At 55.0% G+C, this 26,590-nt stretch overlaps 1 protein-coding gene and 1 long non-coding RNA gene across 14 annotated transcripts in view; one reads left to right on the plus strand and one right to left on the minus strand.

The window, feature by feature from the left end:
* Positions 1–26,590, plus strand: part of AGPAT3 (1-acylglycerol-3-phosphate O-acyltransferase 3) — a 98,339-nt gene that overhangs the window by 53,402 nt on the left and 18,347 nt on the right. For 5 of the 12 annotated variants that reach the window (XM_023630260.2, XM_070252198.1, XM_014736414.3 and 2 more), the window contains exon 2: positions 22,625–22,851. In XM_023630260.2, coding sequence (XP_023486028.1) covers positions 22,674–22,851 — 178 coding nt within the window. In that variant the 5' untranslated portion in view covers positions 22,625–22,673. Of the gene's footprint in view, positions 1–129; positions 231–13,107; positions 13,219–13,839; positions 13,918–16,746; positions 17,014–17,860; positions 18,161–21,410; positions 21,642–22,624; positions 22,852–26,590 lie in introns of those variants that run through there. The other 7 variants (XM_023630261.2, XM_070252195.1, XM_070252193.1 and 4 more) reach the window with 7 other exon arrangements.
* On the minus strand, positions 14,657–16,749 carry LOC102150889 (uncharacterized). 2 transcript variants are annotated; one of them, XR_011432863.1, is made up of 3 exons: positions 16,604–16,749; positions 16,402–16,480; positions 14,657–15,069 (listed from the first exon to the last, which is right to left on the minus strand). It is a non-coding gene; the product is annotated as an uncharacterized lncRNA (long non-coding RNA). The 2 variants fall into 2 exon arrangements; XR_289583.4 differs by having other exon boundaries at positions 14,657–15,091; positions 16,604–16,728.

Genomic DNA, 26,590 nt, shown 5'->3' on the forward strand with positions numbered 1-26,590 from the left:
GGATCCAGCAGATGCTCTCGCAGGAAGACCTCTCTTCCTGTCCCTCTTGTGTCTGTTGAGGGCCTTCTGCACTGGGAGCAGGTTCTGGGCACGTTTGTCCCTTCATCGCTTTCTCTCGTTTCAGCTCTGTCATTGCAGATCTGACGGGGAGCCATGGGGAGCAGCCGACCTGTGCGTGTCTGCTCATCCACTGATCCAGTTATTCAAGGCCGTTTTCTGGAGAATGAGAGGTGTGCCTCTTCCCCACAGTTCTTCACTCGGGAACAAGGGGCCTGGCGTCGGGAACGTGGTGTCACATGTGTGGCCTCTGGAGCCCTTGTCCGTCCGGGTGGGGAGCCTGGGGAACCCTTGAGCAGGGACCTGGCCCCACATAGAGGATGTCTGTCCATCCCTCGGAGGCCTTTCCAGGGTCTTTCTGGCCCAGTGGACAAGCTTGGGCTGAGCCTCCCTAGCTCACCCTGTGACCCCGCCCCAGGCCATGCTGGTATCAGAGTTGTCGTGCTGTCGGGGTCTCCGTGGCTTCTGAAAGGTTGGGGGACGGATGTACGCTCTGGGTCTGCAGGCCTGGGGTCAGGTGCAGGGGCCGCCTGCAGACCTGCATCCCGGCCGGCCGTGACGCCACCTGTTTACAGCCGCGCCAGCAAAGCCGCTTATTGGATTAGCGGCGCCGGCAGAGCCCACAGCGGCCGAGGAGAGGCCACGTTTCGTGTGCTGCCCTCAGGGATTCCTGTCTTCCTGTGAGTCGCTCTCTGGGCCTCACTTGCAGGTCGGAAGGCACGTCCAGAGTGCGCGTGCCCCTCTCTTGTGGAGCAGGTGGTCTTAGCAGCCATGGCCCGTGAGACGTAGGTGGCGGGCCTGGGTAATCCCTCTTCCTCATCCTCTGGCGAAGGCTGACCCCACTTCCGCCTCCAGTCTCCTTTCCACTGACCTTCCGAAGCTCCGGGACAGGGGGTCCGAAGATGCTGGCCAGCTGCTCGGCCTGCCTCTTCTCAGGGGTGTGCGCCGCCCTGGTGGCTGTGGCTCTCGCCTATTACTTCTACTGGTGAGCGTGGCGGGCTGGGCTGGCCAGCCTGGGGAGGGGTTCCTGGGTCGGGGCTTGCTTCCCTCTGCTCTCCCCCTCCTGTTTTCCACATGTCACAGACGTCCTGCCCCCAGGATGGGGACCCCGTGGTGGAGACGGAAGCACATTCCCATCTTCTGGTTACTTCCAGAGCGCAGCTGGGCTGACCCCGCCTCGCCAGGTCCTTTGGGGTTATCCTACCCTTCGGTGAAAATTTTTTTGTCTGAAATGTCCTGCAGAAGTTCAGAGTTTTAGCCCGTCAAGTAGCATATGGGTGGGGCTCGTACGTTCAGAGAAAGAGTAAAGCGGATGCTCGAGCGAGGCCGCCCCGCTGCTTCCCCATCGCTCTCTCCCTCTTAACTCACGTCTCCCGGGGTGGGGGTGGGGTTGCTGATTTACAGGGTGGTTCATAAATTAAGCAGAACACCCTGCTGCACCCATAAATGACGAGCTGGGTTATGGTGAATCAGCCACGACCCTTCCCGGCGGTTGTGACTGGAGCGCACACGCGTTCTTGCTGCGAACGTGGGAACCGGTGAGGTGTCATGGCCACACCAGCCTGGGCTTCCGGGGCTCGGCTCCAGCCCAACCCCATGGGAGGCTGCGACGGTAAATGGGCGTGTGTGCACTGAGCCCCAGTTCCCGTCTGTAGAATGGATGCCAATCTCTGCCCTGTCTCTGTGCGGTGACCTGTGCACACGGGGCCGACAGTGCTGGCACTGCAGGACAGAGCGGTCCAGGCGGGGCGGTGCCCGCATGATGGCCGTGCTCTTGGGGTACCTGTGGGAGACCCAGAACCCTGGGTCTGCACTGACTTTATTTTCTAGAGCTGGATAATGGGGTCGCTTCCTGTGAAGAGACGTCGGCTGTCCCACAGGCTCTGGCTCTGGATTATTTTTGTTCCTCAGACGCGCCTGGGCGGTTGGCAATTCTCTCTGGTCTGGAAGCTTCCTTTCCTGTCGACCCGATTAAGGCTGCTTCCCCTTCTGAAGAGACCGTGGCGTCAGGGCAGCAAGGCCGGCAGAGGCAGGGCTGGCCCGTCCTCCTCCGATTGGGTAGTCATTTACTTCTTAGAGTGAATTTACGCCCCAGAGGTATTTGCATTTTCGGCCTTATGTGAAAATGATTGGTAAGATTCACAAAGAGAATTACAAGGAACCCAAGCCTGGGTTTAGGGGAGGAATTAGCCCAGCTGAGGGGACGAGAGACTTCTGTCCTTTGCATAAGGAATTGCAGCCTCCACGAGCATGGGGTAGGGGCTGGGGTTGGTAAGGGGGTTCCTCAGACCCCAGGAGCCCCCGCAGGAGGAGCGGCTACTTACCTGATCATAAACCTGGAGGCGCTTTGGGGAGTGAAGGGCCCCGCACAGGTGGGCAGCCCCACAGCCTACAGGTGGCTGCCGCGTGGGGCCACCCTCGAGCCCCTGGTGGAAGGAGGTGTGTGACATCGAGGGCTCACCCCCCTGGTCACCCATTACCCATGGCCGCCAAGGCAGCACCAGGAGAAGCGGCTCGGTGGGTTCCGAAGGCCGCCTCCGGCTGGTCCCGAGTGGGGCAGGGCAGCACTGGTCAGAGTTGGGCTTGACCGGGAAATGGACACTGTCGCGTGCCCACCCAGCAGACCTCCCCCCTCGCCAGGGGAGGTGCACGCGGGTTCTCTAGCCCATCTGTCCTCTGACATTTCCGCTGCTAACACCCATCCCAGCCACTAAATAATCGCTTGATCCACAAACAGGGAGAGACTCTGTTCAGAGAACATTCTTGAAGCTTGTGACCTGGCTGGAGGAGTCAGTCAGCCACACCTAGGTGGTTCTCATCCCTGACCTCAGAGCTGGGAGAAAATGTTGAGGTTTTGTTCTCTGGGTCTTTGGAACCGTCTTTGCCCCAGCGAGTACAGGACTCGGGGCTGCCTTTTCAGCTACAGTCTCCCGGGTGACGGCGTGTCCCGCTCTGGGCTGGCTCTGGCTCAGAGCTGGCGTGGAGGAAGGCCCTCCTGTACAGCACGCCCCTCCTGCCCCCCGTGACCACTGACTGGGAGCCCGGCCCCCACGTGACAAAGCCCCGGCCCTCTTCTGCATTGGAAGGTGCTGGAGGGGAACCCTCTGTTCCTCTGAGGCTGCTCGCCTTTGCGAGTTTGGAAGCGCTCCAAAGAGAAGCCTCATGACCTCTGCTGGGCTGTTTTGAGCTGCAGAAAATATAAATCTTGGCTCCAAGGTGCTGGCAGGGACCCTCGTTCTTTCCTATGCCCTGCCCCATGGCATCTTCCTGCCACGCACGGGTGGCCACAACAGCTACAGCTGCCCACCCCTGACGTCACAGCATCCAGGAGAGGGGCCCTCTCCTCATCTGCTGTTCTCATGGGAGAGGATGCTTTCTGTAGAGGCTGCCTCTGGTGCCCAGGTGTGAACCCATTGCTAGCAAGGGGACTGGACATGATCAGTGTGTGGTCTGGGAGGTAGATGTCCCCACCCCGTGAGGGCGGGTCTCTTTCTGAAGGGAAGTCTGGCAGAGCTACACGGTCACAGAAGGTGCCACACAGAGCCTCTGACCGGATGAGCGAGGGCGTGGGAGCACAGCCACGTCCCCTGCGGGTCTGCAGAGCTGCCACGTCAGGGCACAGTGGCTGGGCTGCACCTGTGCTTTGCTCAGTAAGCCCTGGCCCAGCCTTGGATGTTAGAGCCCAGGACCCGCCTAGGACACGGAAGAAACGTTGGTTCCAGCTCCCAGCTGTGCATCTGCCACCTCTCGCAGGTCCCCGTTGTTTTCATTCAGCAGTGTCACCAGTAAATGCTTTCAGACACTGCATTCATTAAGATTCATGACGTGCGCCCTGGACCATAAAATCTGAGCATGCTTCTTTAAACTGCTCAATAACGAGGTTAAAGTAACCTGCCGACCCACATACTGTTGGGCACCACCCGAGAGCCGATAAAATGCCCTCTGGCTGCGCCCGCCCGCCGCCAGGGAGAGGCGTGTGCCGTCGCTGCTGGAGCAGGGAGGCCGTCGGGGAGTTGAGGTGGCGGCCAGCCGCCTTCTCTTTGGGGAGAAAGTGGGAAGAGCTGTGTTGCCCTCCTCTCGAATCTTAAATATTTACTGAGTTCATCGACCTTGTTGCTGAAGCTGTTCAGTACCTTGGCTTACGCATTCTCTTCATCCTCAAAGAAAAGAACTCCCGCCCCTGAGCGATGGCCTCATGTGAGAGAGACGTTTTCGCAGCTCGTCTACAGTGTGTGGAGATGTGTCGGGAGGCCCTAGCGGGAATCGCTCTCAAGCCACTGTCCTGCATACACACATGTGCACACGCGCGCTCACACACACACACGTGCCCACACACCCCGCCTGTGTGTCAGGGGTGGTCAGTGCCACCTGTCAAGGGCTCCCAGACCTGGTTTGTTGGTAAGTTTCCCCGTTTTCTCACTTAAAGTGTGGTCAGCCCACTGGACTGTTTTCAGAAAGACAAACTAGCACCAAAACCCATATTTGAAATTACAGCAGTAGCTGTTTTCAATGTTAGTGATTTCTAACCAGGTTCAAGAACCGGATTCCAACCGTGCCCTTCAGGACAGCACATTGTGTGGATGTTAAGAGCTCGCTAATGCAGAACGCCTGGGGAAAGCGTCTGAGGGGTGAGACTGACAAGTGAGAGAGCCAGGCTTCCCCGAGTGTGCAGCGTGAGAGAGTAGCTGGTCGGACCGTGCTTGCCTGCAGAACTTCCCAGAGTACGCATCCATTGTCTCAATGGAGTGGGGCGCGCGGAATTTCCCAAACTAATGTGACTACGCAACCCTCTCATAGCAAGTCACTTCTTGGGGTTAGCAGCTGAATTACGCAGTTTTATGATTGCTCAAAATGATTCAAATATCTGTTATTCGCAGAGAAAATAGCACGTTTGTTTGCTGGCCTGGGAGCCTGACCATCCTTTTAAATTTGGCCATTAAAGGATCTTTCAGACCTCGGTCTGTTTGTAAGGCAGGGAGGAACTCTCTCCCTTGAAGATTTTTCAGGAGTTTTCATGCATGCCCTTATTTAATGCTCAGAGCCAGCCCGTAGTACTGGGAGAAAAGTTTATCTTATTCTCATCTTTGAACAAGAAACTGGAACTCAAAATGATCACGTCATGTGCGGAGGCCGCAGGCGTGGGACAGGAGCCCGTTCCTGAGCCCGGGCCCGAGGCACTTGCTGCAGGCAGGCTCCTCCTCTGCTGGAGAGCTTGCCAGGGCGCCTGCGGCTGGCAGCGGACACGGACATGTTGACTGAGTGGAAACCTTCTGCAGGTCATTTTTACTCGACTGAGTTACAAAAGGACCGGCTGTTCATCGTTAAAGATGATATCATTTCATAATCAATATTAACCCCTGCGCTAACATGTTTTTACACTTCTGTCACGATAAAAGTCGTAATGTGCAGTGGTTCAAAGGGAAGTCAGTTTCCCAGCTGCCTCCTGCTCACACCGCTGCCCGGCAAAGGAGCCCGCTGAGAGTGAGTCCTGGTCTCATTCTAGATAGTTTGCACATGCCCCTGTTTCTTGATTTATTAGTTTTATTCAGCTCCCCGACTGATATTTACTGAGCGTTTCCCATGTGCCCGGCACTGCTCTGGATTTCTGGTGGTCGGTGAACACGACAGACAACCCCTCACCCTCGCAAACAGTACTTGTGTGCAATGAGGGATTCAGGCAGCTGACGCGCCTGCTGCCTTCTCTCCAACTCTGCCGCCGAGTTTGGATATTTTATTGTTTTTAGTTATTTTACTGTTCCCTTAAAACCTTGATGTAGTTAAACTTCCACTTTTTCTTGCATCAACTTAGACAAAAATCTCCTGACCCCCATTATGTAAAATAATTGAGGCTTATGATGTTTATAGTCTGCTCTTTAATTATAAGTAAGTTCTCCATGCTTCTTTCATGGGTTGATTCTAAATATTGAAAGTCCAGAAACAGCATTCACAATAAAATTGTTAAAAATTAGTTGCTGCAGACACTACAGAGAAGGAACTAGAATGCTGAGGCGTTAACTCTTTGCTGCTGGAGGAGGAAGATTTAAGCTCTTCATTAAACCGATTGTGGGAAATCATGCCCCATGTTAACTGGATTTACATTTGGATCACAATTTCCTTGCATACCATTTTTTATTCCTTGAAAATCTTAATTGCTTTGCTTTTTATTTTTGAGAAAAGAAGCGTATTCTTTCTTCAATACCAAAATCTTCCAGCTCCTTAATCTTCTTCTTTGTTGAACAAATTCTGCATTCTTCCTGAGAGACTTCTGTTCTAATTTGGACCGGTTTCCTTCCAGGGCAATCTATAAAGCTGTTATCCAGGCGTTTCTCTCATTGCATAACTGGGCCATTTCTTCTTTTTCTTAAATCCCGTGTCTTCCTTTTCATTGGATTTTTCCTTCTTTTGCTCAGCTACATCCTCAAGTAGTCTTCTTACAAAGGATGAGCGGAAGTTAAATTTTCTGAAGCCTGGCCTATCTTGAGACTGCCATAATTTGTGTTTTCATTCTTTTTCAGGGTCCTGAGAGAAAACAAAAGGTATTCGAACTGTGTAAAGTGAGGAGGATTTCGTTAATAAAGGGGCTGTTTACAAAGGTGTGGGCAGGAAGTAGGGAAAGTGATAGGAAAGTTAAAAACTTGAGTCAGAGCATTCTTGCTGAACATGTGCCTTATTTCAGCCACATTCTCACGGGGAAGGGAAGGGTCCTGGGGAAAGTAGGAGGAGTGTCATGGAATGAAAGTTTACTTTTCTTGGTCCCAGGGTCCAAACTCCGTGACACGTGTAGAGTGATCACACTTTGGATTGTGCTCAAGCATTGGATTCTAGAGAAAACCTGGTTGTGTTCCACTGCTGTTGTTCTGAAGGTCCCGGCCTGCAAGTGCATGTGAAATGGCAGCTGCTGGTGGCATCAGTGTTTCAGGACGTTCATGATGAAGCAAGGCGTTCGTAGCAGGAGGGCGTTGTTGTTTTCTTGTTCAGTCAGCAGGCCTGTTCTTTGTTACGATTCAGAAAAATCAGTGTCCCGGGAGTGAGGGAGTTATGCAGGAGAGAAGAGCAATGATTCCGGGGTGCATTTTCCAAAGGGGACTGGGCAGAGTGGGTGCAAGTGTCCTTCTGTTAGAATGTTCCAGCAGTTCTGTGAGGTGTATGGGGAGGACTTGGAGTGTCTATGCAATTAGAAGGAATTAAAAATTAAAAGCAATTGAAAAAATTTAAATGTTGCAAAATCATTCCCAAGTCGTTGGCGTTTTTTAGATAAAAGCTGTCTTATTGTTGGAAGATTGATTGGAATGGTTGAACTTCCGGGCAGGTTCCGCCACATATCTGGAATCGGGGGGCCCTGTGTTGACCATTTAATTGAAAACACACGTGGAGCCAGCAAGTTCTAGTCTAACTTTTTAGTTTCATTTAATCTAAGAAACATCCCTAAAACTAGTGCAATGGATAAGCCACCTCTCTAGTGGTGGGGCCAACACGCCCAGCGTCCTGCGTTCCTCGCAGCCTTTGCCATCCTCTTTCTGGCTCCCTCCTTCACACCCTCCGCAGACAGGCCTTGAGGGCTTCCCCAAGAGGGCGGTTGCTTCTGAGCGTTGTCTCGTTGCTTGGTGTGGAATGCTTGCCCAGTAGAAAGGGCAGCTTTATCAGAAGGTGAGCTCCTAGAGGAGCAGCAGGCGGTATCAGACGTCGCCAGACTCGCTGGCAGAGAGCAGCGCATGCGGGGTGCCCCTCACGGGCCTGGGGGCGGTGCTGCTAAGCCGGGCCAGGTTCAGAAACGGTTAACTTACGCAGTGTTGTCCGTGAAATATTTCCATCGTTATCTGCTATCAATGACTCCTTAAAGCAGTTTTAACTTCAAAGATGACTTTTTGCTTTTAATACATTTATAATTATATAAGTGATAATTAGTCTGTGCCAAAACAGTTGAATGAAAAATAGAAAGGTACCCCAAAAGTTCCTACTGTTTCATGACCCAGAGACACTCCCGCGGCATATTGGTTCAGGTTTTTCCAGGGTGTGTGTGCGTGTCGCGTAACAGCAGGTGTAGGCACCTTTTCAGCCGCACTGTGGTGGACGCATTCTTCATGTTCGTCAGTCCTCGTCACGCTTGATTTCTGACGGCCAAAAGCACCCAGCGAGGTGGCTTTGCGCCTCGTGGCGCCCGTCTTTTGGTGTCACCCGCAGCACGCATGACTGTCTGGAGACAGTCACCTTCCCACTCGGCTCCTCGTTTCCTTAGGGCTCCCTAGCGCTGAACTCCGGGCTGAGGCCGCGACTTTTGAAGGACAGGAGCGGGCGTGCAGCTCGCCCTGCGGAAGAGGAGGCGTCCCGAGGGCGGCACTGCCCGGTGTTGTTCAGCCCGCGCCGGCAGGAGTCCGCGCTTCTGTTTTTTTTTTTGAGGAAGATTAGCCCTCAGCTAACTACTACCAGTCTTCCTCTTTTTGCTGAGGAAGCCTGGCCCTGAGCTAACATCCGTGCCCATCTTCCTCTACTTTATATGTGGGACACCTACCACAGCATGGTGTGCCAAGCGGTGCCATGTCCGCACCTGGGATCCGAACCAGCGAACCCCGGGCCACCGAGAAGCGGAACGTGCGAACTTAACCCCTGCGCCGCCAGGCTGGCCCCCGCCCTTCTGTTTTAAGGCTCCATCCTAGGAAAGTGATTCATGGAGCTTGAGCACTCTCAAGGCGTCTTCAGAGTTATGATGGCCTGTACCAGGGGCCATTCCGTGTGCTTGCAGTGCGACCTGGAAGCTTCTGGAACCCATGGGCTCCCATGGCCTCTGCTAATCCAGTTTGACGTGCAGGGCTTGTTGGGGTTGGTTTTTAGAGGGCAGAGACGTCGAGCCTCAAGCTGGTTGCTCGGCCCTCCGGAGAGAAGAGCCTGTGTTTGGCAACACTGTTACAAGGGGACATGGACACTCGTGTCCCATGGTCACCTCGGCCAGTTATTTCCAGAAGTAGAAAGGGATGCCGTGGCGAGAGGGCCAGTTTTAATGCCACATTTAGTGAAGGTGGGAGAATGTTTTTAGCAAGGTCAGAAGATAGTTTTATTTAAGTCCATCATGAGGAGACAACCAGATGGAAAGCTTGCTGTGGGTGATCATGCTGTGTGACTGCTTTCTCGCCATGCTCGATGTCCCCTGGGCTCGTGGCTCTGGGTGTGAATGGGGCTACGTCAACAGGCAGGGCCATCAGGAGGGGGCTGGCGGCACCGCCTGGGGGAGGGAGGGCCGGGCCTCGGCGTTTCCCGAGCTCCCCCAGATTTGTTCATTGTCCTGTCTCGCTCCTTCCTTCTGTGACCAGCTGCGACCTCAGTGCCAAGTAGCAACGTGTTTGCAGCACAGCAGTGCCCCAGGCCCTAACATGCCACCACTGGAAGAATGCATGTCCCCATCCCACTCCCGGGACTGGACACCCCAAGAGCTGCTCTCAGAGATGTGTAGGGAGGCCCCTCGCCCTGGCGGCCCACCCACTGGTGGCTATTTTACGCTCAGGAGGTGTGTGCTGTGTGGGCCTGGGGCTGCTCCCACCCTGTCCCTGTGTCCTGCCGCCTGAGTCCCACGATGTCACTCCCAGCTCAGGCCCTGGTTGCCTGAGTTTTTGAGTGGAGGAGAGAAAAAGATGGAGAAAAGGCCAGGGAAGGGGCCAGCCCCCTGCAGGTGCTCTGTGTCCCCGGCTGTCCCCTCACTGCCCTGCAGGTGCTGTGTGCCCCCAGCTGTCCCCTCACTGCCCTGCAGGTGCTGCAGGTCCCCAGCTGTCCCCTCACTGCCATGCAGGTGCTGCAGGTCCCCGGCTGTCCCCTCACTGCCCTACAGGTGCTGCAGGTCCCTAGCTGTCCCCTCACTGCCCTGCAGGTGCTGTGTGTCCCCGGCTGTCCCCTCACTGCCCTGCAGGTGCTATGGGCCCCCGGCTGTCCCCTCACTGCCCTGCAGGTGCTGTGTGTCCCCGGCTGTCCCCTCACTGCCCTGCAGGTGCTGTGTGCCCCTGGCTGTCCCCTCACTGCCCTGCAGGTGCTGTGTGCCCCCGGCTGTCCCCTCACTGCCCTGCAGGTGCTGTGTGCCCCTGGCTGTCCCCTCACTGCCCTCCAGGTGCTGTGTGCTCCCGGCTGTCCCCTCACTGCCCTGCAGGTGCTGTGTGTCCCCAGCTGTTCCCTCACTGCCCTGCAGGTGCTGTGTGCCCCCAGCTGTCCCCTCACTGCCCTGCAGGTGCTGTGTGTTCCCGGCTGTCCCCTCACTGCCCTGCAGGTGCTGTGTGTCCCCGGCTGTCCCCTCACTGCCCTGCAGGTGCTGCAGGTCCCCGGCTGTCCCCTCACTGCCCTGCAGGTGCTGCAGGTCCCTGGCTGTCCCCTCACTGCCCTGCAGGTGCTATGGGTCCTCGGCTGTCCCCTCACTGCTCTGCAGGTGCTATGGGTCCCCGGCTGTCCCCTCACTGCTCTGCAGGTGCTATGGGTCCCCGGCTGTCCCCTCACTGCCCTGCAGGTGCTATGGGTCCCTGGCTGTCCCCTCACTGCCCTGCAGGTGCTGTGTGCCCCCGGCTGTCCCCTCACTGCCCTGCAGGTGCTGTGTGTCCCCTGGCTGTCCCCTCATCCCCCTGCAGGTTTGCTGGGGCGGGGACGGGACAGAAGGTCAGTCAACCTGTTGCTGTGGGTTTTCTCTGAGTTTTTAGGGAAGGATGTGGGAAGAGGTCTGCTCTGATGGGGCTGTCTTCCCTAAGCTGCTGGCCTGTCCTCCGTAAGCAGGGTTGCATGAAAGGGTCACAGAAAGAGGTTGGTTCCCTAGGAAAGAATGAAAAGCAAGGCTTATTCCTCAACTGCAGCGGTGTTCTCTCGGGAGCGTCTCAGCACATTCTCTGGTCGTTCTCTTCCGAGATCTGGAGGTCTCCTGCCCACCAAGGACGTGCCCATTTCAGGAAGGTGGCTGAGGCATCGCGCAGCCCCGGGGACCCGTCCCCAGACGCCTGCTGCCATCCTGACCGCTGTGGAGTGGCATTGTTAGGGATAGACTGGAGAACACAACGGCTTTGGTGTAAACTTTTTGGGATTTGGGGAAAGCAGAAGAAAAGAGGAAGCGTGAGAAAGGGGTGAATTCACGTTCGAGGAAACAGAGTGAGCACGAATGTCAGCATGCCCTCCACGTGTCTGTCATCGTGTCTGCCCTTTGAGGAAGGAGTGGGGTGCTGGTCAGGACTCGCAGTGGGGGACCGCTTACAGACTCTCATCAGATCCACCGCAGTTTCCTATTTTCACTGGGAAAACTGATTTCAGAGTGAGAGAGGCTCTCATCGTAGCGGGAGGCAAAAAGGGAGTCGTTTCTGACCTCAGGCCCCTGCTTCTCCCCCACCCTGCAGGCCAGCTCTCCCCCTGTTGCAGCCAGAGCCCAAGCCCCTCCCCCTCCCTGAGCCCCCGAGGGGGCAGGGCAGCCTGCTGTGGGCTTTGTCTCACCCGGTGCGCTGGGGCTCCCTGAGGACAGTCTGCAGTTCACTTTCTACTCAACATTGTGTTTGTAGCTCTGATTGTTTTTAGAAACTATCCTCTACTTCACCTCAGATATTTGTGTATCTGAGATGCTCTGGATTTGTATTCAGCTGGGAAGTTCAAATGTGAGACAAACGGCCGAGTGACAGGTGGCTCTCCTTCTATATCTGGGGATGAGTCTGACCTTTTCCAGACCACGCCGGGATCAGGGGGCCACTGTGGGACCCTTGAAGTGACATGAGGGAGGAGGAGGACATGTGGGGGCTCTGAACAGAGCCGAGGATAGGTATTTGAAACCCATTTAGTTTATTCCATTTTGAATCCCTGCCTTTTCTAGAATCTATTTAATTTATTTTTTAGTTTTTATTCTTCTTTGCTGGGTAAGATTCACCCTGAGCTATATCTGTTGCCAATCTCCCTTCTCTCTCTTTTTCTCCCCTCCTGAAAGCCCCAGTACATAGTTGTATATCCTAGTTGTAAGTCCTTCTCGTCCTTCTGTGTGATCCACTGCCACAGCATGGCAGCTGACAGGCAGGAACCGAACCCAGGCTGCCAAAGTGGAGCACACTGAACTGAGCTGGGCCACCAGGGCTGGCTCTAAGATCTGTTCTCTGAGTGAATCATGATGCCTCTTTAATAGCAAATGTGAGAACGCTTTTTTCCTTGTAAATGGCCTTTTTCCTCCTCTAAGGTTTGTGTTCTCACTATAGGAAACACTGTTCAATACCTATGCACTCTGTAGGTGGCTTTGTACGGGAGAAGCTCTCTCAGGACTCGCCCGCATCCCTGTAACGCCTGGCGGGGGAGGATGGATGGGGTCACCTGCAGGAGATGAGCCACCACCGACAGCCCAGGGGCCTCCCAGCCTCCCAGCCGCGTGGCTCCCCCGGGTCTCTGCTGCTCCAGCTGAGTGCCTCTTACTCGCGTCCCATCCCATGTCTGCCCCAGGGAACCGAGGCTCAGTCCCACCCCCCACAGGCTCCCATCTGGCCCGGATTTCCTGTTCGTTGGTTGTCCTGTGACCTCAGACCTCTGATGGGGCCAAAAGAAGTCATGAACTACAATGTGTCTGGCTTTATTCTTGTTGTGAGAGTGGGAGTGACAAGCTCTCTGCATTCCCGAAGGGAAACCAGAACTCCTATGTAACTTTTTAAATTGTGAAATATAATGTAGCTGTAGAAAAGTGCATTAACAACCAATTTATTGAATAATCATAGAGCAAACAATATATATAATTATATAGAGAGAGAGAATAAATAGTATAAATGATTATAGAGAAACACTCCTCTGTTTCTCTAAGAGTGAAATGTCATTATTACAGCAGGCAGTTCATTGTCACAAGATTATGTCCAAGTCAACTTAGCTGTGACTGTTTTGTGTGTGTGTGCACGCATGTGTGCATGTGTGTGCATGTGCACAGGTGCGCGTTTTGGACCGCGGTCCTACAGTGGGCCCCTGTTGCAGAGCACTCTTCTGCTCTGGCACCGCCAGGCTCCCTGGCGTGAGGGGCGCCTGCGGTGTCCTGCAGGCCCAGGGACTTGTCACAGGTGTATTGTGCAGTCACCAGGCCTAGGAACTGTTCACCTGCCTCCCACCTCCCACCGCAGACATCACCACTGCTCAAGCCGGTGAAACCATCAGAACAGCCTCAAAAAGACAAAAGATTCTGCAACGCAGGGAATCGGGGTAGGTGGGGTGTGAGCTGCCCTGGAGGTCCTTCACAGCTGCCTCTGGTGGCACTGTGGCCCCCTCTGTCCCTAGGGTTCTGCCCCACGCCCCCACTGTCCACAGGCTGGCGTAGGCCTTGCCCTCTCCCTGCCCAGCCACCCCCTCCCTGCTGGGGCCCACGTTTCCGTGGTGGAGACAGACCCAGAGGCAGACACCACTGGGGAAGTGACAGCTCTCTGCCGTCCTGGTCCTTGTCTGTGGTTCACACTCCCTTCTCTGACAGCACCTGGCTGGGAGCTTCTCACCTCCTTTGGAGGTGGCCTGGGGCCCCAGGGACCCGTAATCCACGTGGCTCCTCTGGTAACCTGCGGTCAGGTTGGGTGCCTGCTGTGCATGGCTCCTGCCCTTCAACCCGGGCCACCCATAGGTATTCGTTTGACCTCTGCTAGCTGGAATGATGCCCCTACGTGTCTATAGTGAGATCCAGAGACACGGCATTCTCCCTTCTCCTGAGTCCAAAGTCACTTCCTCCTTCTAGCAAGCTGGACTGGCCTGTTGCATGTCTGACAGGATGTTGCAATTCTCAGATGAGACTGTCAGGTGAAGTGCTATACAAGCTTTCTTGCCACGTTCTTTCAGGAAACTTCTCGCCAAGGCAGCTCATAAGACCTGTGAGTGGCGCAGGATTAAGAAGTCATGCTGCTGTTTGTCACGTGTGTACGTATAGCAAAGATGAGGCATCCTTCGGCAAACTGGGACCCAGCGCCAGGATCTTGTATGCCAGACCCACGGGAGTAATAGTCACAGAAATGACGGGGGTGCACCAGGGGCCATTTCAACCGCAAGTCACAGAAACGGCACCTTAAGCAGCAGCGACCCTTGTCCTCTCTGCCTCTTGAAGGGACAGCCGCTGGCTTGGACTCAGCTGCTCACTGATGCCTCAGAGGGCCTGGGGCCTGCCACCTTCTGCCCACATGGGGTCTTTTGTCCTCATTCTTGTCTCTTCATGCTCCTCAGGTGGCTCCTGCACCTTCAGACCCCCCCCCCCCTCCGCCCCCAACTCCAGGAGGGCAGAGAGGGAAGGGGCAGTGCTAGAGGGATTTCTCTTGTCTTAAGAAAGCACACGCCTTCCTCGAGGCCCTGCAGGCTCCTCCCTGATGTCCCACTGCCTGGAACGGGGCCGCGTGCCCAGCAGTTGCTCGAATGGAGATGGGGTTACCTTTATGGCTGAGATCTGGGGCGGGACTCCCTTCCCGGGACGTGCACAGCTGCAATAGCAGAGCCCTCTCATCAGGAACCAGGTGGCGGGAGGGCACCCACGGCGACCCCACTCTCCAAAAGCAGAGTTCTGCTGTCGAGGCCTGGAGGCGTGGTTGGGGGTGTCATTTACTTACACCTTCATTACCCATTAATGGAGAAATTATGTAATGCTAAAGGATTCCCACGAGCCCAGTAGTGGTTTTAAGTTAATTCTGTATTCTATTTATTGTAACAGTGTCTAAATACTAATAGAAATACAAACTTGCCTAAATACAGATACAGCGGAGAGTGCTTACATGGGCGAGGTGTGCTGTTGGTCTGGCCTGCCGCAATGCTCAGTGCACACGGACTCCAAGTCCCCTGCCCGCAGCTGCAGGTCACACCTGCTCCAGGTGCCCAGGGCCTCTGGACGGCCTCTCACAGCCGCACACTGTTGGCTAGTGTGTTTCATGGGTCTGCGAGGCTGTTCAGAGGCCAGGACCACACAGTAAATTCTCGAGGCTTCGTAGTATGTGGTGATGTCTTTTAGGGCTATTCCTTGGGTCTTTCTCATGCCTTTTCTTTCCTGTTTGCTTTTCCACGTGGACTGTAGAATCTGCTTGTCTGGATCTGGGGGTGACAGGTGGGGGACCTGTTGAGATTTTAATTGACTCAATTACATTTACAAATCAACTTAGAAAGAATGGTCTGGGTGTCATTTATGTACTAATATCTAACAAACCACCTCAAAATGTGGCCAATTAAAACAACCATTCTATTGCCATTTAACCAATTTGAAGCCGTTTTATTGGCTCACAATTCCGTGGGTCTCCAGTCTGTGCTGGGCGCAGCAGGGTGTTCTTCTGCTGGTCTCTCCTGGGGCATCTGGGTGGCTGCGGTCGGCTGGCGGCCTGCCTGGGGCTGTGGATCCATTTCCGCCCCGTGTGGCCCATCTTCCTGCAGGCTGGCCCAGGCTTCCTCACCTGGTGGCCCGGAGGGTAGGGGGAAGCTGCATGGCCTCTGAAGGCCCAGGCTGGGAGTCATCTGGGGTGAGCCCTGAAGCCAGCCCCGGTTCCAGGGGCCGGGCCCAGGCTGTGTCCTGATGGGAGGGCCGGGGCGCAGCTTTGCAGAGGGCGTGAGCACAGGGAGGGTGATTGTTGCCACCTGTTGCGCAGTGTTTTTCCATTTCTTCTGCTTTTGTATCTTTCAGGATGTTCTAAGGTTTCCTCTTACAGGCTTTCTTTATGTCTTGTGAAGTTTGTGACTAGCCCTTTTGTCTTTTTCTTGCAAATGTGCCGAGGTCTTCTCCTCCACCGTGTCCTCCGTTTTGCATGTTCACGTGGAGCATGCCCACTGGGCTACACTCCCCTGGCTGCCTGGACACTCGACGGGGCTGTGTGTCCTCATCTTCTGATCACTAAGCGCTTGGACTGTGAGCTTGCACCCCACTGGCTGTAAAGAAATCCCTCGTCCTGGACTTCCCGTTTCCCCCTTTCTGCCTGCTGGAGAGGGACGGTGGAGCCACCTAGGATGCTGTGCACTAAAGACCTGGGGGCTCCCAGCAGCTCCCAGTAGCTGGGCCCCAAATGACCACAGGGGCGGCGCTCCCAGCAGCTGGGGCCCAAATGACCGCAGGTGGCGGAGCTCCCAGCAGCCTGGGAGCTGAGACCACGTGCTGGGAGCTCCCCCGTCTTCCAGGCATGGCTTTCTAGGTTGTTCCATTCTCCCAATGACCACCTGGGGCAGCTGACCTAGAACTGGTAAGTCAGAAAGAAAAAAACTTCTCCATTGTCTTAGTGCCTGTTATTACTTCAGTTAAAGCTAGTTATTGAAATTAGTAGAATGTTGATTTCTGCCTACTGTATTAATTTTATTCCTCTCAACATCACTGTGATCTCTCACGGTTTACAGTAGCGTTTTGGTGGCAGTGAGTTCTCTTGGGTCTATAGGATACAAACTTACCATCTGCAAATAGTGATCATTTTACTTCCCTGTTCCGTTTCCTGACCTCTTGGTGATTCCAAATGCTGATGAGGTGGGACTGGCAACAGATGCAAAAAAAAATGTCATGTTTTTCAGCCTTACTGAAAGATAAGGTGGCCCCTGTAAGTGAATTTACCCAAGAACTGAAGTTGGCCCCTTTAACCCTCAACAATAGGATTACGTTTGTCGAATGTGAAACTCTGGTTGGACTCGTGGAAACGCCTCCCCTGCTTTCCAGTCTTCTTCGTTGGCCCGGGCGTGTGCTGCAGCCCCTTCTCTCAGCGCTGTGCGGGGTTAGGGGGACAGTTGCTGCATTATGTTCTCATTAGTGATGTCATCGAGCGGCCGCAGGGTCTGTACACCTGGTCCCAGCACTGGACCCTCTGAGGTGGTGCCGTCTCAGGTCGCGGGCTTGCCGCCGCCCCGTGTGCTGCCGTCAGCAGGATGTCTGCCTCCAGCATCCGCCTTTCCCTCTGTTCTCATCTGGTGCTTCGGATTGGCTGTGGGCCGGGGAAGCCCCCGGTCACGCTGGTCCCCACTGTGCTTGACGCAGGAGCGGGAGGGGCGGCTCCGGAGCTGAGGAGCCCTACTGTGAGTAAAGTGTGTTCCCTTTACTGGCCATACCTAGGCTGGCGGCTCAGAAGGCCTTGGGGGTTATGCCGGGTTCTTGGCTGTGTTCTAAATAGTAAACGTTGCCACCTAAATTATTTTAGGATACTTTAAAAATATTTGAGATGATATCTCTCTACTATCCTTTGTGTCCAATAGTCAGTCCTGTTCATAGACTTTCTCCTCCCGTGTTTACTGACTTGGAAACAATAGAACTATTCACACACAAACAAAAAACCTAGGACTCAACCCCAGTGTACTCCCCTCCCAACCTACCGTGTAGTCAGCCGTCATGGCCTTTCCATTCAGCCACCTCGCAGCAGACCAGGTCCGCTCTGCACACTGCACGTATAGGCACTCAAATATGGGATGGTGGACAGGTGGATGGGTGGGTGGGTGGGTAGAGAGATGGATGGATGGATGGATGGATGGATGGTAGATGGGTAGGTGGGTTGATGGATAGGTGGGTGGATGGGTAGGTGGGTAGGTGAATGTATAGGTAGATGGATGGATGGATAGGTGGGTAGATGGGTAGGTGAATGGATAGGTACATAGATGGATGGATGGGTAGGTGGGTGGATGGATGGGTGGACAGATGGGTAGATTGGTAAATGGATGGAAGGAAGGAAGGAAGGGTAGATGGGTGGGTAGATGGGACAGAGGGAGAGAAAGAAGGAAAGAGGGAAGGTAACAACCATTTCTTGGTTCTCCTTCATTATGGACTTTGAATTTGGGTCACTGAAATTCACATATACCTGAAAAGTTCCTTAAGATTTTTTCTTTACTTTTTCTCCCCAAAGCCCCCCAGTACATACTCGTATGTTTTCAGTTGTAGGTCCTTCTAGTTGTGGCATGTGGGATGCCACCTCAGCATGGCCTGATGAGCAGTGCCATGTCCGCACCCAGGATCTGAACCGGCGAGACCCTGGGCCACCGAAGCAGAGCGTGTGAAGTTAACCACTCGACCACAGGGCCGGCCCTGAACAGTTCCTTTTATCCTATGATTCAGACCTCCCAGCCTGAACATCAGAAGTGATGCACTTTTGGCATATTTAATGCTTCCTTCCTTCCCATCACCGTCTGCTCAAGGTTAGAGCTGCTCTTGGAAAGTCCACACAGACGGGGCGAGGTGAGGCTGCCCGGCTCTGAGCACGCTCACAGGGGCGATGGTCCCAGGGTGGTTCTCCACGGCTGTGCCTGCTCCCTGGGTTTCAGGAACCCGGGCAGCGGGTCACCTGAAGTGGGGCCCATGTGCTGGGCCGCTCCTGCTCCAGCGCTGTGGGTGGCACTTGCTGTTGCTTTAGGACGATGGTGCAGTTTGGGATGGGGTGCGGCTCCCCGACTTGTGTGATTTAGACCATTGGCAAAGGCTGGAAAGGCACACAGATGGGTGGACTGCCGTGGAGCCCGTGCGTAGATGAAATAGCAGTCCTCCACACCCAGAGAAATCCGTCAACGCTGCAGAGAGCGAAGAAAGGAGGTGGCTGGGCGCCCCTCTGGATAGCGTGGAGCATGGTGGACTCTCGGCTTCACTTTCTCTTTCTGTGGAAAGGCTTTGTTGAGAAGATGGGGATTTCAGGAAAGACGGGGGGTGCCTTGGAGAAGATCTGAAGCTCAGACCAGCTGACTAGCTAGTTCTTGAGGACCCTAGGGGCGCCTGGTGACAGACACTGAGGCAGGAGCAGGGGACTGGGTGTCTGCCCTGAGCGCAGCGAGGCTGGGCCGGGGTTCACTGGCGGGTGGTGGGCCACCTGGGCAGCAGGGCCATGTTTACAGCAGGCCATGGGGAGGGTCCTGTGCACGTCCAGAATTCCGTGACCTGGGAGCGAAGAGGCCTGAATATTTGCAGGAGAGGTGTGTTCATTCGCTAGGGCTACCATGACAAAGCACCACAGGCTCGGGACTCACCCAGCAGACATTTGTGGTCTCACAGCCTCCAGGTGTCGGCAGGGCTGGTTCCCCCGAGGGCTGTGAGGGAGGATCAGCTCGTAGGCGCCGTCTTCTCACCGTGTCCTCCCACAATCGTCCCTCTGTGCGCGTCCGTGTCCTGATCGCCTCTTCTTAAGGATATGGGTCATGTTGGATTAGGGCCCACCCTAATGACCGCATTTAACTTCATTACCTTTGTAAAGACCGTATTTCCAAGTACAGCCACATTCTGAGGTACTGGGGGTTGGGACCCCAACATATCTTTTTGGGGGGACACAATTTACCCTTAAGAAGTGCCAGCGTTGGGTCTGAGAGTGGCCAGGGCAGTGCCCAGCCGGCGGGGCCAGGCCCTCGCGAGATGGTGGGGGCTGGTCCACGGTCTCCAGGCTCCCGGCTCTTCCCTCCACGCCAGCCCTGAGCCTCCAGCAGCTTGGCCACGGGAACCACAGGCTCAGAACCAGCAGCAAGAGCGCCTGGAGGGAAGTGTCAGAACTGCCAAGCACCCCCTTCTCGGGGGCTGGAGCTGGGAGGAGGGTTGGTTGGCGTTCCCAGCCCCTCCTGCCCCTCAGAACTCTGGCCAGCCGCCCCAGAGGGCCCGGAGTTGTGTCTGTCCCCTGAGGATGAATTTAGAGCCGAGCATCGTGTCACTTCTCTTTAAGGCGTGCTGGCCATGGAGCCATGTTCCGCAGAGCCTTGCTGAGCCACTGGCCCATGCCGCCTCTCCAGCTGGTCAGCAGTCCGTTCTGTCCCTTTTGTGCCGAGGGGACAATACCACCCATGTCTCCCCTTTGGGGCGGGTGAGTGCAGCTCGTCCCCTGCCCTCAGAAGGTGGGGTCCTGGTGGCTTGTACGGGGTCGCAGAACCCAGGAGGCAGCCGCCTCACCCTCAGAACCAGGCTGTGCAGGAGGTCTGACAGTCCGCCTGCTGTCTACTGAAGGGACTGAGAACAGGCTCAGGGTCCTCGCGTCCCAGCGGCAGCATCTGAGCATGAACGAAAGGCACCAGCGAAGGGGCTAGGATGGTTTGTGCGTCTGACACGTGAAGACTGGGTGTCATCAGGGGTTCCCTTGAGAAGAGGCCAGGCACCCAACTCTTCCCCTTTTCCCATCACCTTGATTAAATGGGAAAGAAAACCTGGGTGAGCCCCCGGCACCCCCAGGGCCTCAGACGACACCAACCACTTCTCTGACCTGGGAGAAGAGCCATGTCCTGGTGATCTCGGGGCCTGGAAGGTGAGCGGCTGGCCTATCCTGCAGTGGGTGGCAGTCGGGCTGCGAGAAACTTGTCCCAAGAGCAGGGGTGGCTCTCTGGGGTTCTGTGGATGGACTAGACCAGGTCATGGGACAGACCAGGGACAGGCCACTGCACAACCCCGAGGACGGTGCCCGTGTCCACACAGACTTGCGCGGGTGCTCGCTGAGTGCATCTGAGCTGTGTGAGTTAGACCTCCAGGAAGTCGCTTTTAAAATCAGGTTCTTGTACTTTATGCCCAAGTGATGGAGTCAGCAGGCCTGGCGTGGAAGCTGGGGATGTGCTTTTGACAGCATCACAGCTGATGTGCCCGTCTGCGGGCTGGCTTCTGGGGATTCTGGTTATTCTGGCCCATGTGGCAAAGCATGTGCCCCGACCCAGGATGTTGGCGGTGGGGGTAGAGCCGGTCTCCAGGGGCTGTCTCCAGGGGCTGTGGGGTGCAGAGAGCCAGCTGGGTGCCAGGCTGGGTGCCAGGTGATGGGTGGCAATGCCAAGTCTGGTTGAAGCCATTATTTCTAGTGCCAGAAAAAGTGCCACCTAAGGGCTGGCCTGAGACTCTGCCTTACAGAGGGCACCCCACCCATAGAGGGCCCCAGGAGGGAGCGAGGGCTCAGATCTCACTGCCTGGATCAGAATCCTGCTCTGCTGGTGCTCACTGTGTGACCCTGAGCAAGTCTCTTAACCTTTCTGTGCTTCCGTTTGCTCACCTCAAATGGGGCAATGATAATGTCCACTCACCGGGGTTTGTGTGAGTTCAAGAGACAGTACGTGGAAAGTGTTTGTGCTGGACCCCAGTTCCGCATCGAAGAAGCATCCTTACGGCCCCGTTGTGTTAGTTACCTTTACCCGCTGGAGCAGTGAGCTAGTTTTCTGCTGCTGTGTAACAAATGGCCCAGCACAGAGTGACAAGGCCACACTACACACCCATCCCCCTCACAGTTTCTCGGGGTCAGTACTTCAGACATGACTGGCTGGGCGGGCCAGGGTCCCTCATAGGGCTGCAGAGTCTGAAGGCTCGGCGTGGCCCTGGGGGTCAGCTTCCACGGGGGCTCCCTCGCCTGGTGCGATGACTCAGCTCCTTCCACATTCAGGGCCCGCTGCTCTAGTGTCTTCCTGACGCGGCAGCCGGCCTCCCCCAGAGCCAGCCACCCAGGGACCCAGAGCCGGGCGAGCCGCCCCTCGCACAGCTGGGCCTCGGAAGTCACGTGGCCTCCTATCCTGCATGGCCGGTTTGTTGGAGTGGATCCGCGTCCAGCCCACACTCAGAAAGGGCAGCGTCCGGCTCTGCCCTCTGAAGGCAGCAGCGGAAGCGTCTGCAGACGCGTTTTCAAACCGCAGCAAGCAGCCGCGGGGAGGAAGAGGAGCTGCAGACCGGGCTGGGCCGCGAAGGGCCCGAGTTTTGGGGAGAAGTCACAGTCCATGCCCTGCAGGTTTGAGAGCGTCCAGAGGGGCCGCAAGGCTGACCCGGCGGCCGTGGGTCCCAGTGCGGAGGGAGGCGCCTGCCCGCAGACTCACGCGGGTGAGGGAGGGCACAGGCAGGCACCCTGTTGGCTCAGTGCCATGGTGAGGACGGTGAGGCCGGCCTCGGTCCAAGCTGGGCGATGACGGGCGCTGTGGGCAGCCGTCCCTGTGCCCCTGGTGTGCTTGGCACAGGGGGTGAAGCAGGGCTCCCCTGGAGGATGAGGGAGCCTCTGTCACCCTCCAGAGCCAGCTTCACCCCCCGCCACCGCGGAGAGCACGGGGCACCCGGGCCAGCCCTGAATTGGAGTCACTGCTCCCCGTGTGTCTCCGTCCACATCGGAGCATAGAGCAGCTCGCAGAACGAGCACGGCCAGGAAATGTGAGCTTCTGGCTTCACCTTTGAAACCAAGACATGCGTGTTGAAAAGGGGAGAAAACCAGGATACGTTCTTGGGGGAGTCACCACTTTTGTGTCAGAACCAAAACAAAAGCCTTTTAGCTTAAAAAAAGTGCACAACAGCTTGGGAATTAAAAGGCTTTGTTGAAGTCTTGTGGATCTGTTTTTATAGAAATCTCGCATGCAGTTTTGATCTTTTAAATAAAATACTGAAAACACAAAATAAAAATTACCAGTCATCCTTTACCTAGAGATAATCACTGTCAATACGTGGATGCATTTCTTCTAGTCTTTCCTTTCTTCCTTTCCGGCGTGCATGGGTGTGTCTGTGTGAGTGTGTGTGGTGTGTGCGTGGCGTGAGTGCGTGATGCGTGACCAATGACTTCGCCTGTCTGCCCTCTGTGTTACTTTGAGAAGGGAGAGATCCCCAGTGCCTTGAGGGTAAGCCGTGCGCTCGGACGCGGTGGATCTGGGCTCTGTGTGAGGACCGTGGTTTCTCCTCCTCCTGGGCCCTGGGTCTCTGGCACAGCTCCTGACCGCTGCCCCTCCCTTCCAGGACGGCCGTTCTCAGTGAAGGACCTTGCGCTCGCTACTGAGTAGCGACCATGGGCCTGCTCGCCTACCTGAAGACGCAGTTCATAGTGCACCTCCTCATCGGGTTTGTCTTCGTGGTGAGCGGGCTGGTCATCAACTTCGTCCAGCTATGCACACTAGTCCTCTGGCCCCTGAACAAGCAGCTGTACCGCCGGCTGAACTGCCGCCTCGCCTACTCGCTCTGGAGCCGTGAGTATTGCCCACCCCGAACACTGGGAGCTGGGGGCCCGGCAGCAGGTCGGGAAAGCAGAGCTTGCTGCTAGATGATCCCCAAGGCAGTCCCACGCAGGGGCTCCTGGGGGGGGAACACTCGCGATGATGTGACGTAAGGCGTTGGGCCTGGCTTCCTTCCCCAGACTGGGAATCGAGGGCCTGAGGGGGAACACAAAGGTTTTTTATCCCCAGCCAGCAGATGTGCAGGAAGGCGCTCAACCCAAAACTCTTCATCAGGTTGAACTTGATGACATTCCACCATTTGACCATTGAGAACACAGAGCTGGCAATTTCATATGGTTTAACGTAGTACTTTGGATACTGGAAAACAAACAGAAGTAGAGAGAATGATAAACTCAGTTTGCCATCAGCCAGCTCCGGCAGCTGCCAGGATGTGGCCAGTCTTGTTGCACCTCGACGCCAGCCACCCTGACACCCTAGTATTGTGCAGCCAACCTCAGGTGGCCTGTCATTTTGCTTGTGAATATTTCAGTATCTCTCTCTGAAAGACAAGGACTCTCACCCCCTTAGTTTAACGTGTGTGTGGAGACGTATCTGTTTTCTGCGTGTACTCGTGCATGTGTGAGTACAGTCAGTCTTCAGTGTCGGCTGGAGAGAGACTCAAGGACAAGACCCGCCGATGGCCGCGGCGGAGGCTCACACCGTGGGTCAGGGTGCACCCGGCACGCCCACGAAGGGCAGTTTGCCAGGGGCTGTCGGCAATCTACATGGTCGTAATTTTTGACCCAATTATCCACAAAATAAGAATGTAACCTAGAGAGATATCTGCAAAAGTACATACCTGTGCAGGTATTCTCATTTTATCATTTTTATGTGAGCACAGGACTGGCGGCAGCCTCAGTGCCATTGGGGGGACTAACTGGTCTGTCTGCACAGTGGAATCCAGTGCAGCCACAAAGAAACAAGGGCACTCTCTCTTCACTGACAGCGCCAGCTTCAAAACACACTTTTAAGTGGAAAAGGAAGGTGTGCTACATAGTATGCTCCCGTTTGTTTATTTTTAAAGACAACATGCGTCTGGTGCGTGTGCACTCGTATGTGGCTAGAAAAATCCTGAAAGGATGAAAGAGGAAACTGATGTCCGGGGCGTGGAGGAAGGCGGGGACCTTGGCCCTTTATTTCTTCCTGCTGTGCTCCTTATGTTTCTAAGCATGAGCACGTATTTCTTTATAATAAAGGGAAGGTAATACACATTTTCTGTCCCGTGGGAAATGGTGAGTCCCCGTTAGCCCTCCCAGTTCAGGAGCAGGTGAGAGGAGGCCGCTGGTGTTGGCTGAGCCGTCTGCACAGGATTCTCCGCGGCCATGGAGAGACCAGCGCCCCAGGCCTTCCTTTCCGCCTGCCTTCAACGTGTAATAGCTTCAGTTCCCAGGGGTTTTTTCCTACATAAAAGTCTGCTTTTTTGTGGGAAGGGAGAGTTAGAAGTCCTATCATGTAACACATACCACTGAGTATTCCTGAGCATAACTGGGCAAGGGGAATGCACACCAAAAGGGCACCTACTAACTAACAAAACCTAAATTCTGGGCTCTGCTTCCAGCAGTGTTCTGAAGCTAAAACCACTACAAAACAGCTAAATCCTGGGCGAGACCAGCTTTTAATGCATTGCTGGGTTCCCAGTAAGTGAAGGAAATCTCTCAGCCCCGCCTCCCAGCCCCTTAACCCAAAGGAGGAGGTGCTGAAATCGAACATCAACAGTGCCTGGGCCAGCTGGGAGCAGGACTGACTCTGAACCAGGCCTCCCGAGGGGCGGCTGGAGGGGGGTGGGCTGGCGGTGCCCTGTGGGCTCAGCACCCGCCAGGGAAAGGCAGGGCCCACCGCACAGATTAAGATGATGAAGCAGGAGCTCCTGGTCACAGAACAGCAGACGTACAGCAGACTCAGACAAAACTGCCCCAGGCACCCAGGGTGAAAAAGAACCAAATAGAACTTACAGAAATGGAAGTTATCATTGTATTGTTTAAAGTAGAGCCTTAGTGAACGAATTTTACATCAGATTAGACACAGCTAATGGGAGACTGGGTAAACTGGACGTTAAGTATGAAGAAGTCATCCAGAGCACGGCCAGTGACAGAGGAAGATATAAACAGGAGCTGGAAGGAGTCAGGAGAGGAGAAGGTCTGTGTATACTCGGAACAGGCCTCGGCCTCCTGTCCCGGGAGGAGCCGGGGTGGTGGTGGGGGGGCGGGGGAGAAGCAGCTGGAAGAGAGGAGAACTGATGAAAAGCAGGACTGTGTAGCTCTAGGACACTAATGTGTCCCAGGCAGGGTGAATAAACAGAAATCCACGCTCAGACCCCTCACGGTGAAATCACAAGCCATCAGGACAAAGAGGAGATCTTAAACCATGAGGGGGGAGAGCTGGCACCTGCGAGGATTGACAGATGGACAGCACACTGGGCACAGCAGTCAGCCCAGAGACGAGGAATGCCTCCACCCTGAGCGAGGTGACCGTCAGCCCAGAACCCCACATCCAGCAGGGTCACCTTTCAAAGGAGAAGGAGATGAAGACAGTTGTAGGGACCCAGGTGGGAGCACGCACTGCCTGTCGAGCGTCGCCTGAGGTTTTAAAAAAAGGCGAGAAAGCAGAAAAAAGCATAAGAACATTGGTTAGAAGTTAAGATTAATATAAAATCCCCCCATATTTGGAAGGAACACAGACACTATGGAAGCACCAGCCGTCCCCTGTGCACTGAACCCACGTGCCCATGGGATTCCCCCAAGGGATCTGTTGAATTTGGGGGTGTTCTCCACCTGGGTTTATTTCTTAAATCCATGAGTCGGAGTCCTTCTCAAAAAGAGCTGAGTGGAGCCTTCCCGGAGTCCATGGGTGTATGGTGAGAGCTAGGACCGCATTAGTGTTTTAATAACCACTAATAATGAGCCACTGTTTTATTTTCAACGCACATTCCAGTTCTCATCCTATGACACCTGGGCCTCCTTGCCGCCCAGCCAGAGCCCGTTTCCAGTGCGACTCTCGTCCAGCCCACGGAGTCGTCATGCTGTGGCTCAGGCCGTGGCTCCCTGCTGACCTCGGCCGAGGTTTTAACTCCCTGTCTGTAAAACAGAAATGAAATCACCTATCTCACAGCTGTACTATCGAGATGAAATGAATGCAGAGTGTGTACAACAATGCGCAATAAATGATTACGATTATTAGGTGAATTTTGAATTTTCTTTAAATCAGTGGATGAAACATGCAGAGAATGCTTGCTCATTGTGTGTAAGGGCGAGCATATATTTGAATGAAGGAAACTGCTAAAAGAAATTAGTGCTGAGCCCAGGAGCCAACCAGCAAAACTCCTAATTCCGAACACTCCCAGCCTGACCATGAGCGGATGTGCAGACGGCAGCCCTGGCAGCTGTGTGATGATCTTCAGAGACCCAGGCCTCCTGAATCAGCTGAGAAGGCCCCTTCGTGTCCTGATAGCCGATGGAAAAGAGCGGCCTTGAAATTGCACCTTCCCGCAGGCGAGCCTCCGATAGAGACTTTGTGCAGGACGGAGCAGGCTTGTTCTCCTTGGAATGTCTGTAGGGCGTTTACCTTGTCTGTCTGTCTTCTCTGCATCCCAGTTGCTCACCTGTGCTTCCACCTGGCAGTCGTGACGACCTGAAGATGCCTTAAATGCGGTGGGAATGGGCATGCGTCCCTATGTTCTGACACCGTGTGCCTGGATTTCCAGCGCCTTGGGGTG

The sequence above is a fragment of the Equus caballus genome, chromosome 26, assembly GCF_041296265.1.
Source record: "Equus caballus isolate H_3958 breed thoroughbred chromosome 26, TB-T2T, whole genome shotgun sequence".
NCBI lineage: Eukaryota > Metazoa > Chordata > Mammalia > Perissodactyla > Equidae > Equus > Equus caballus.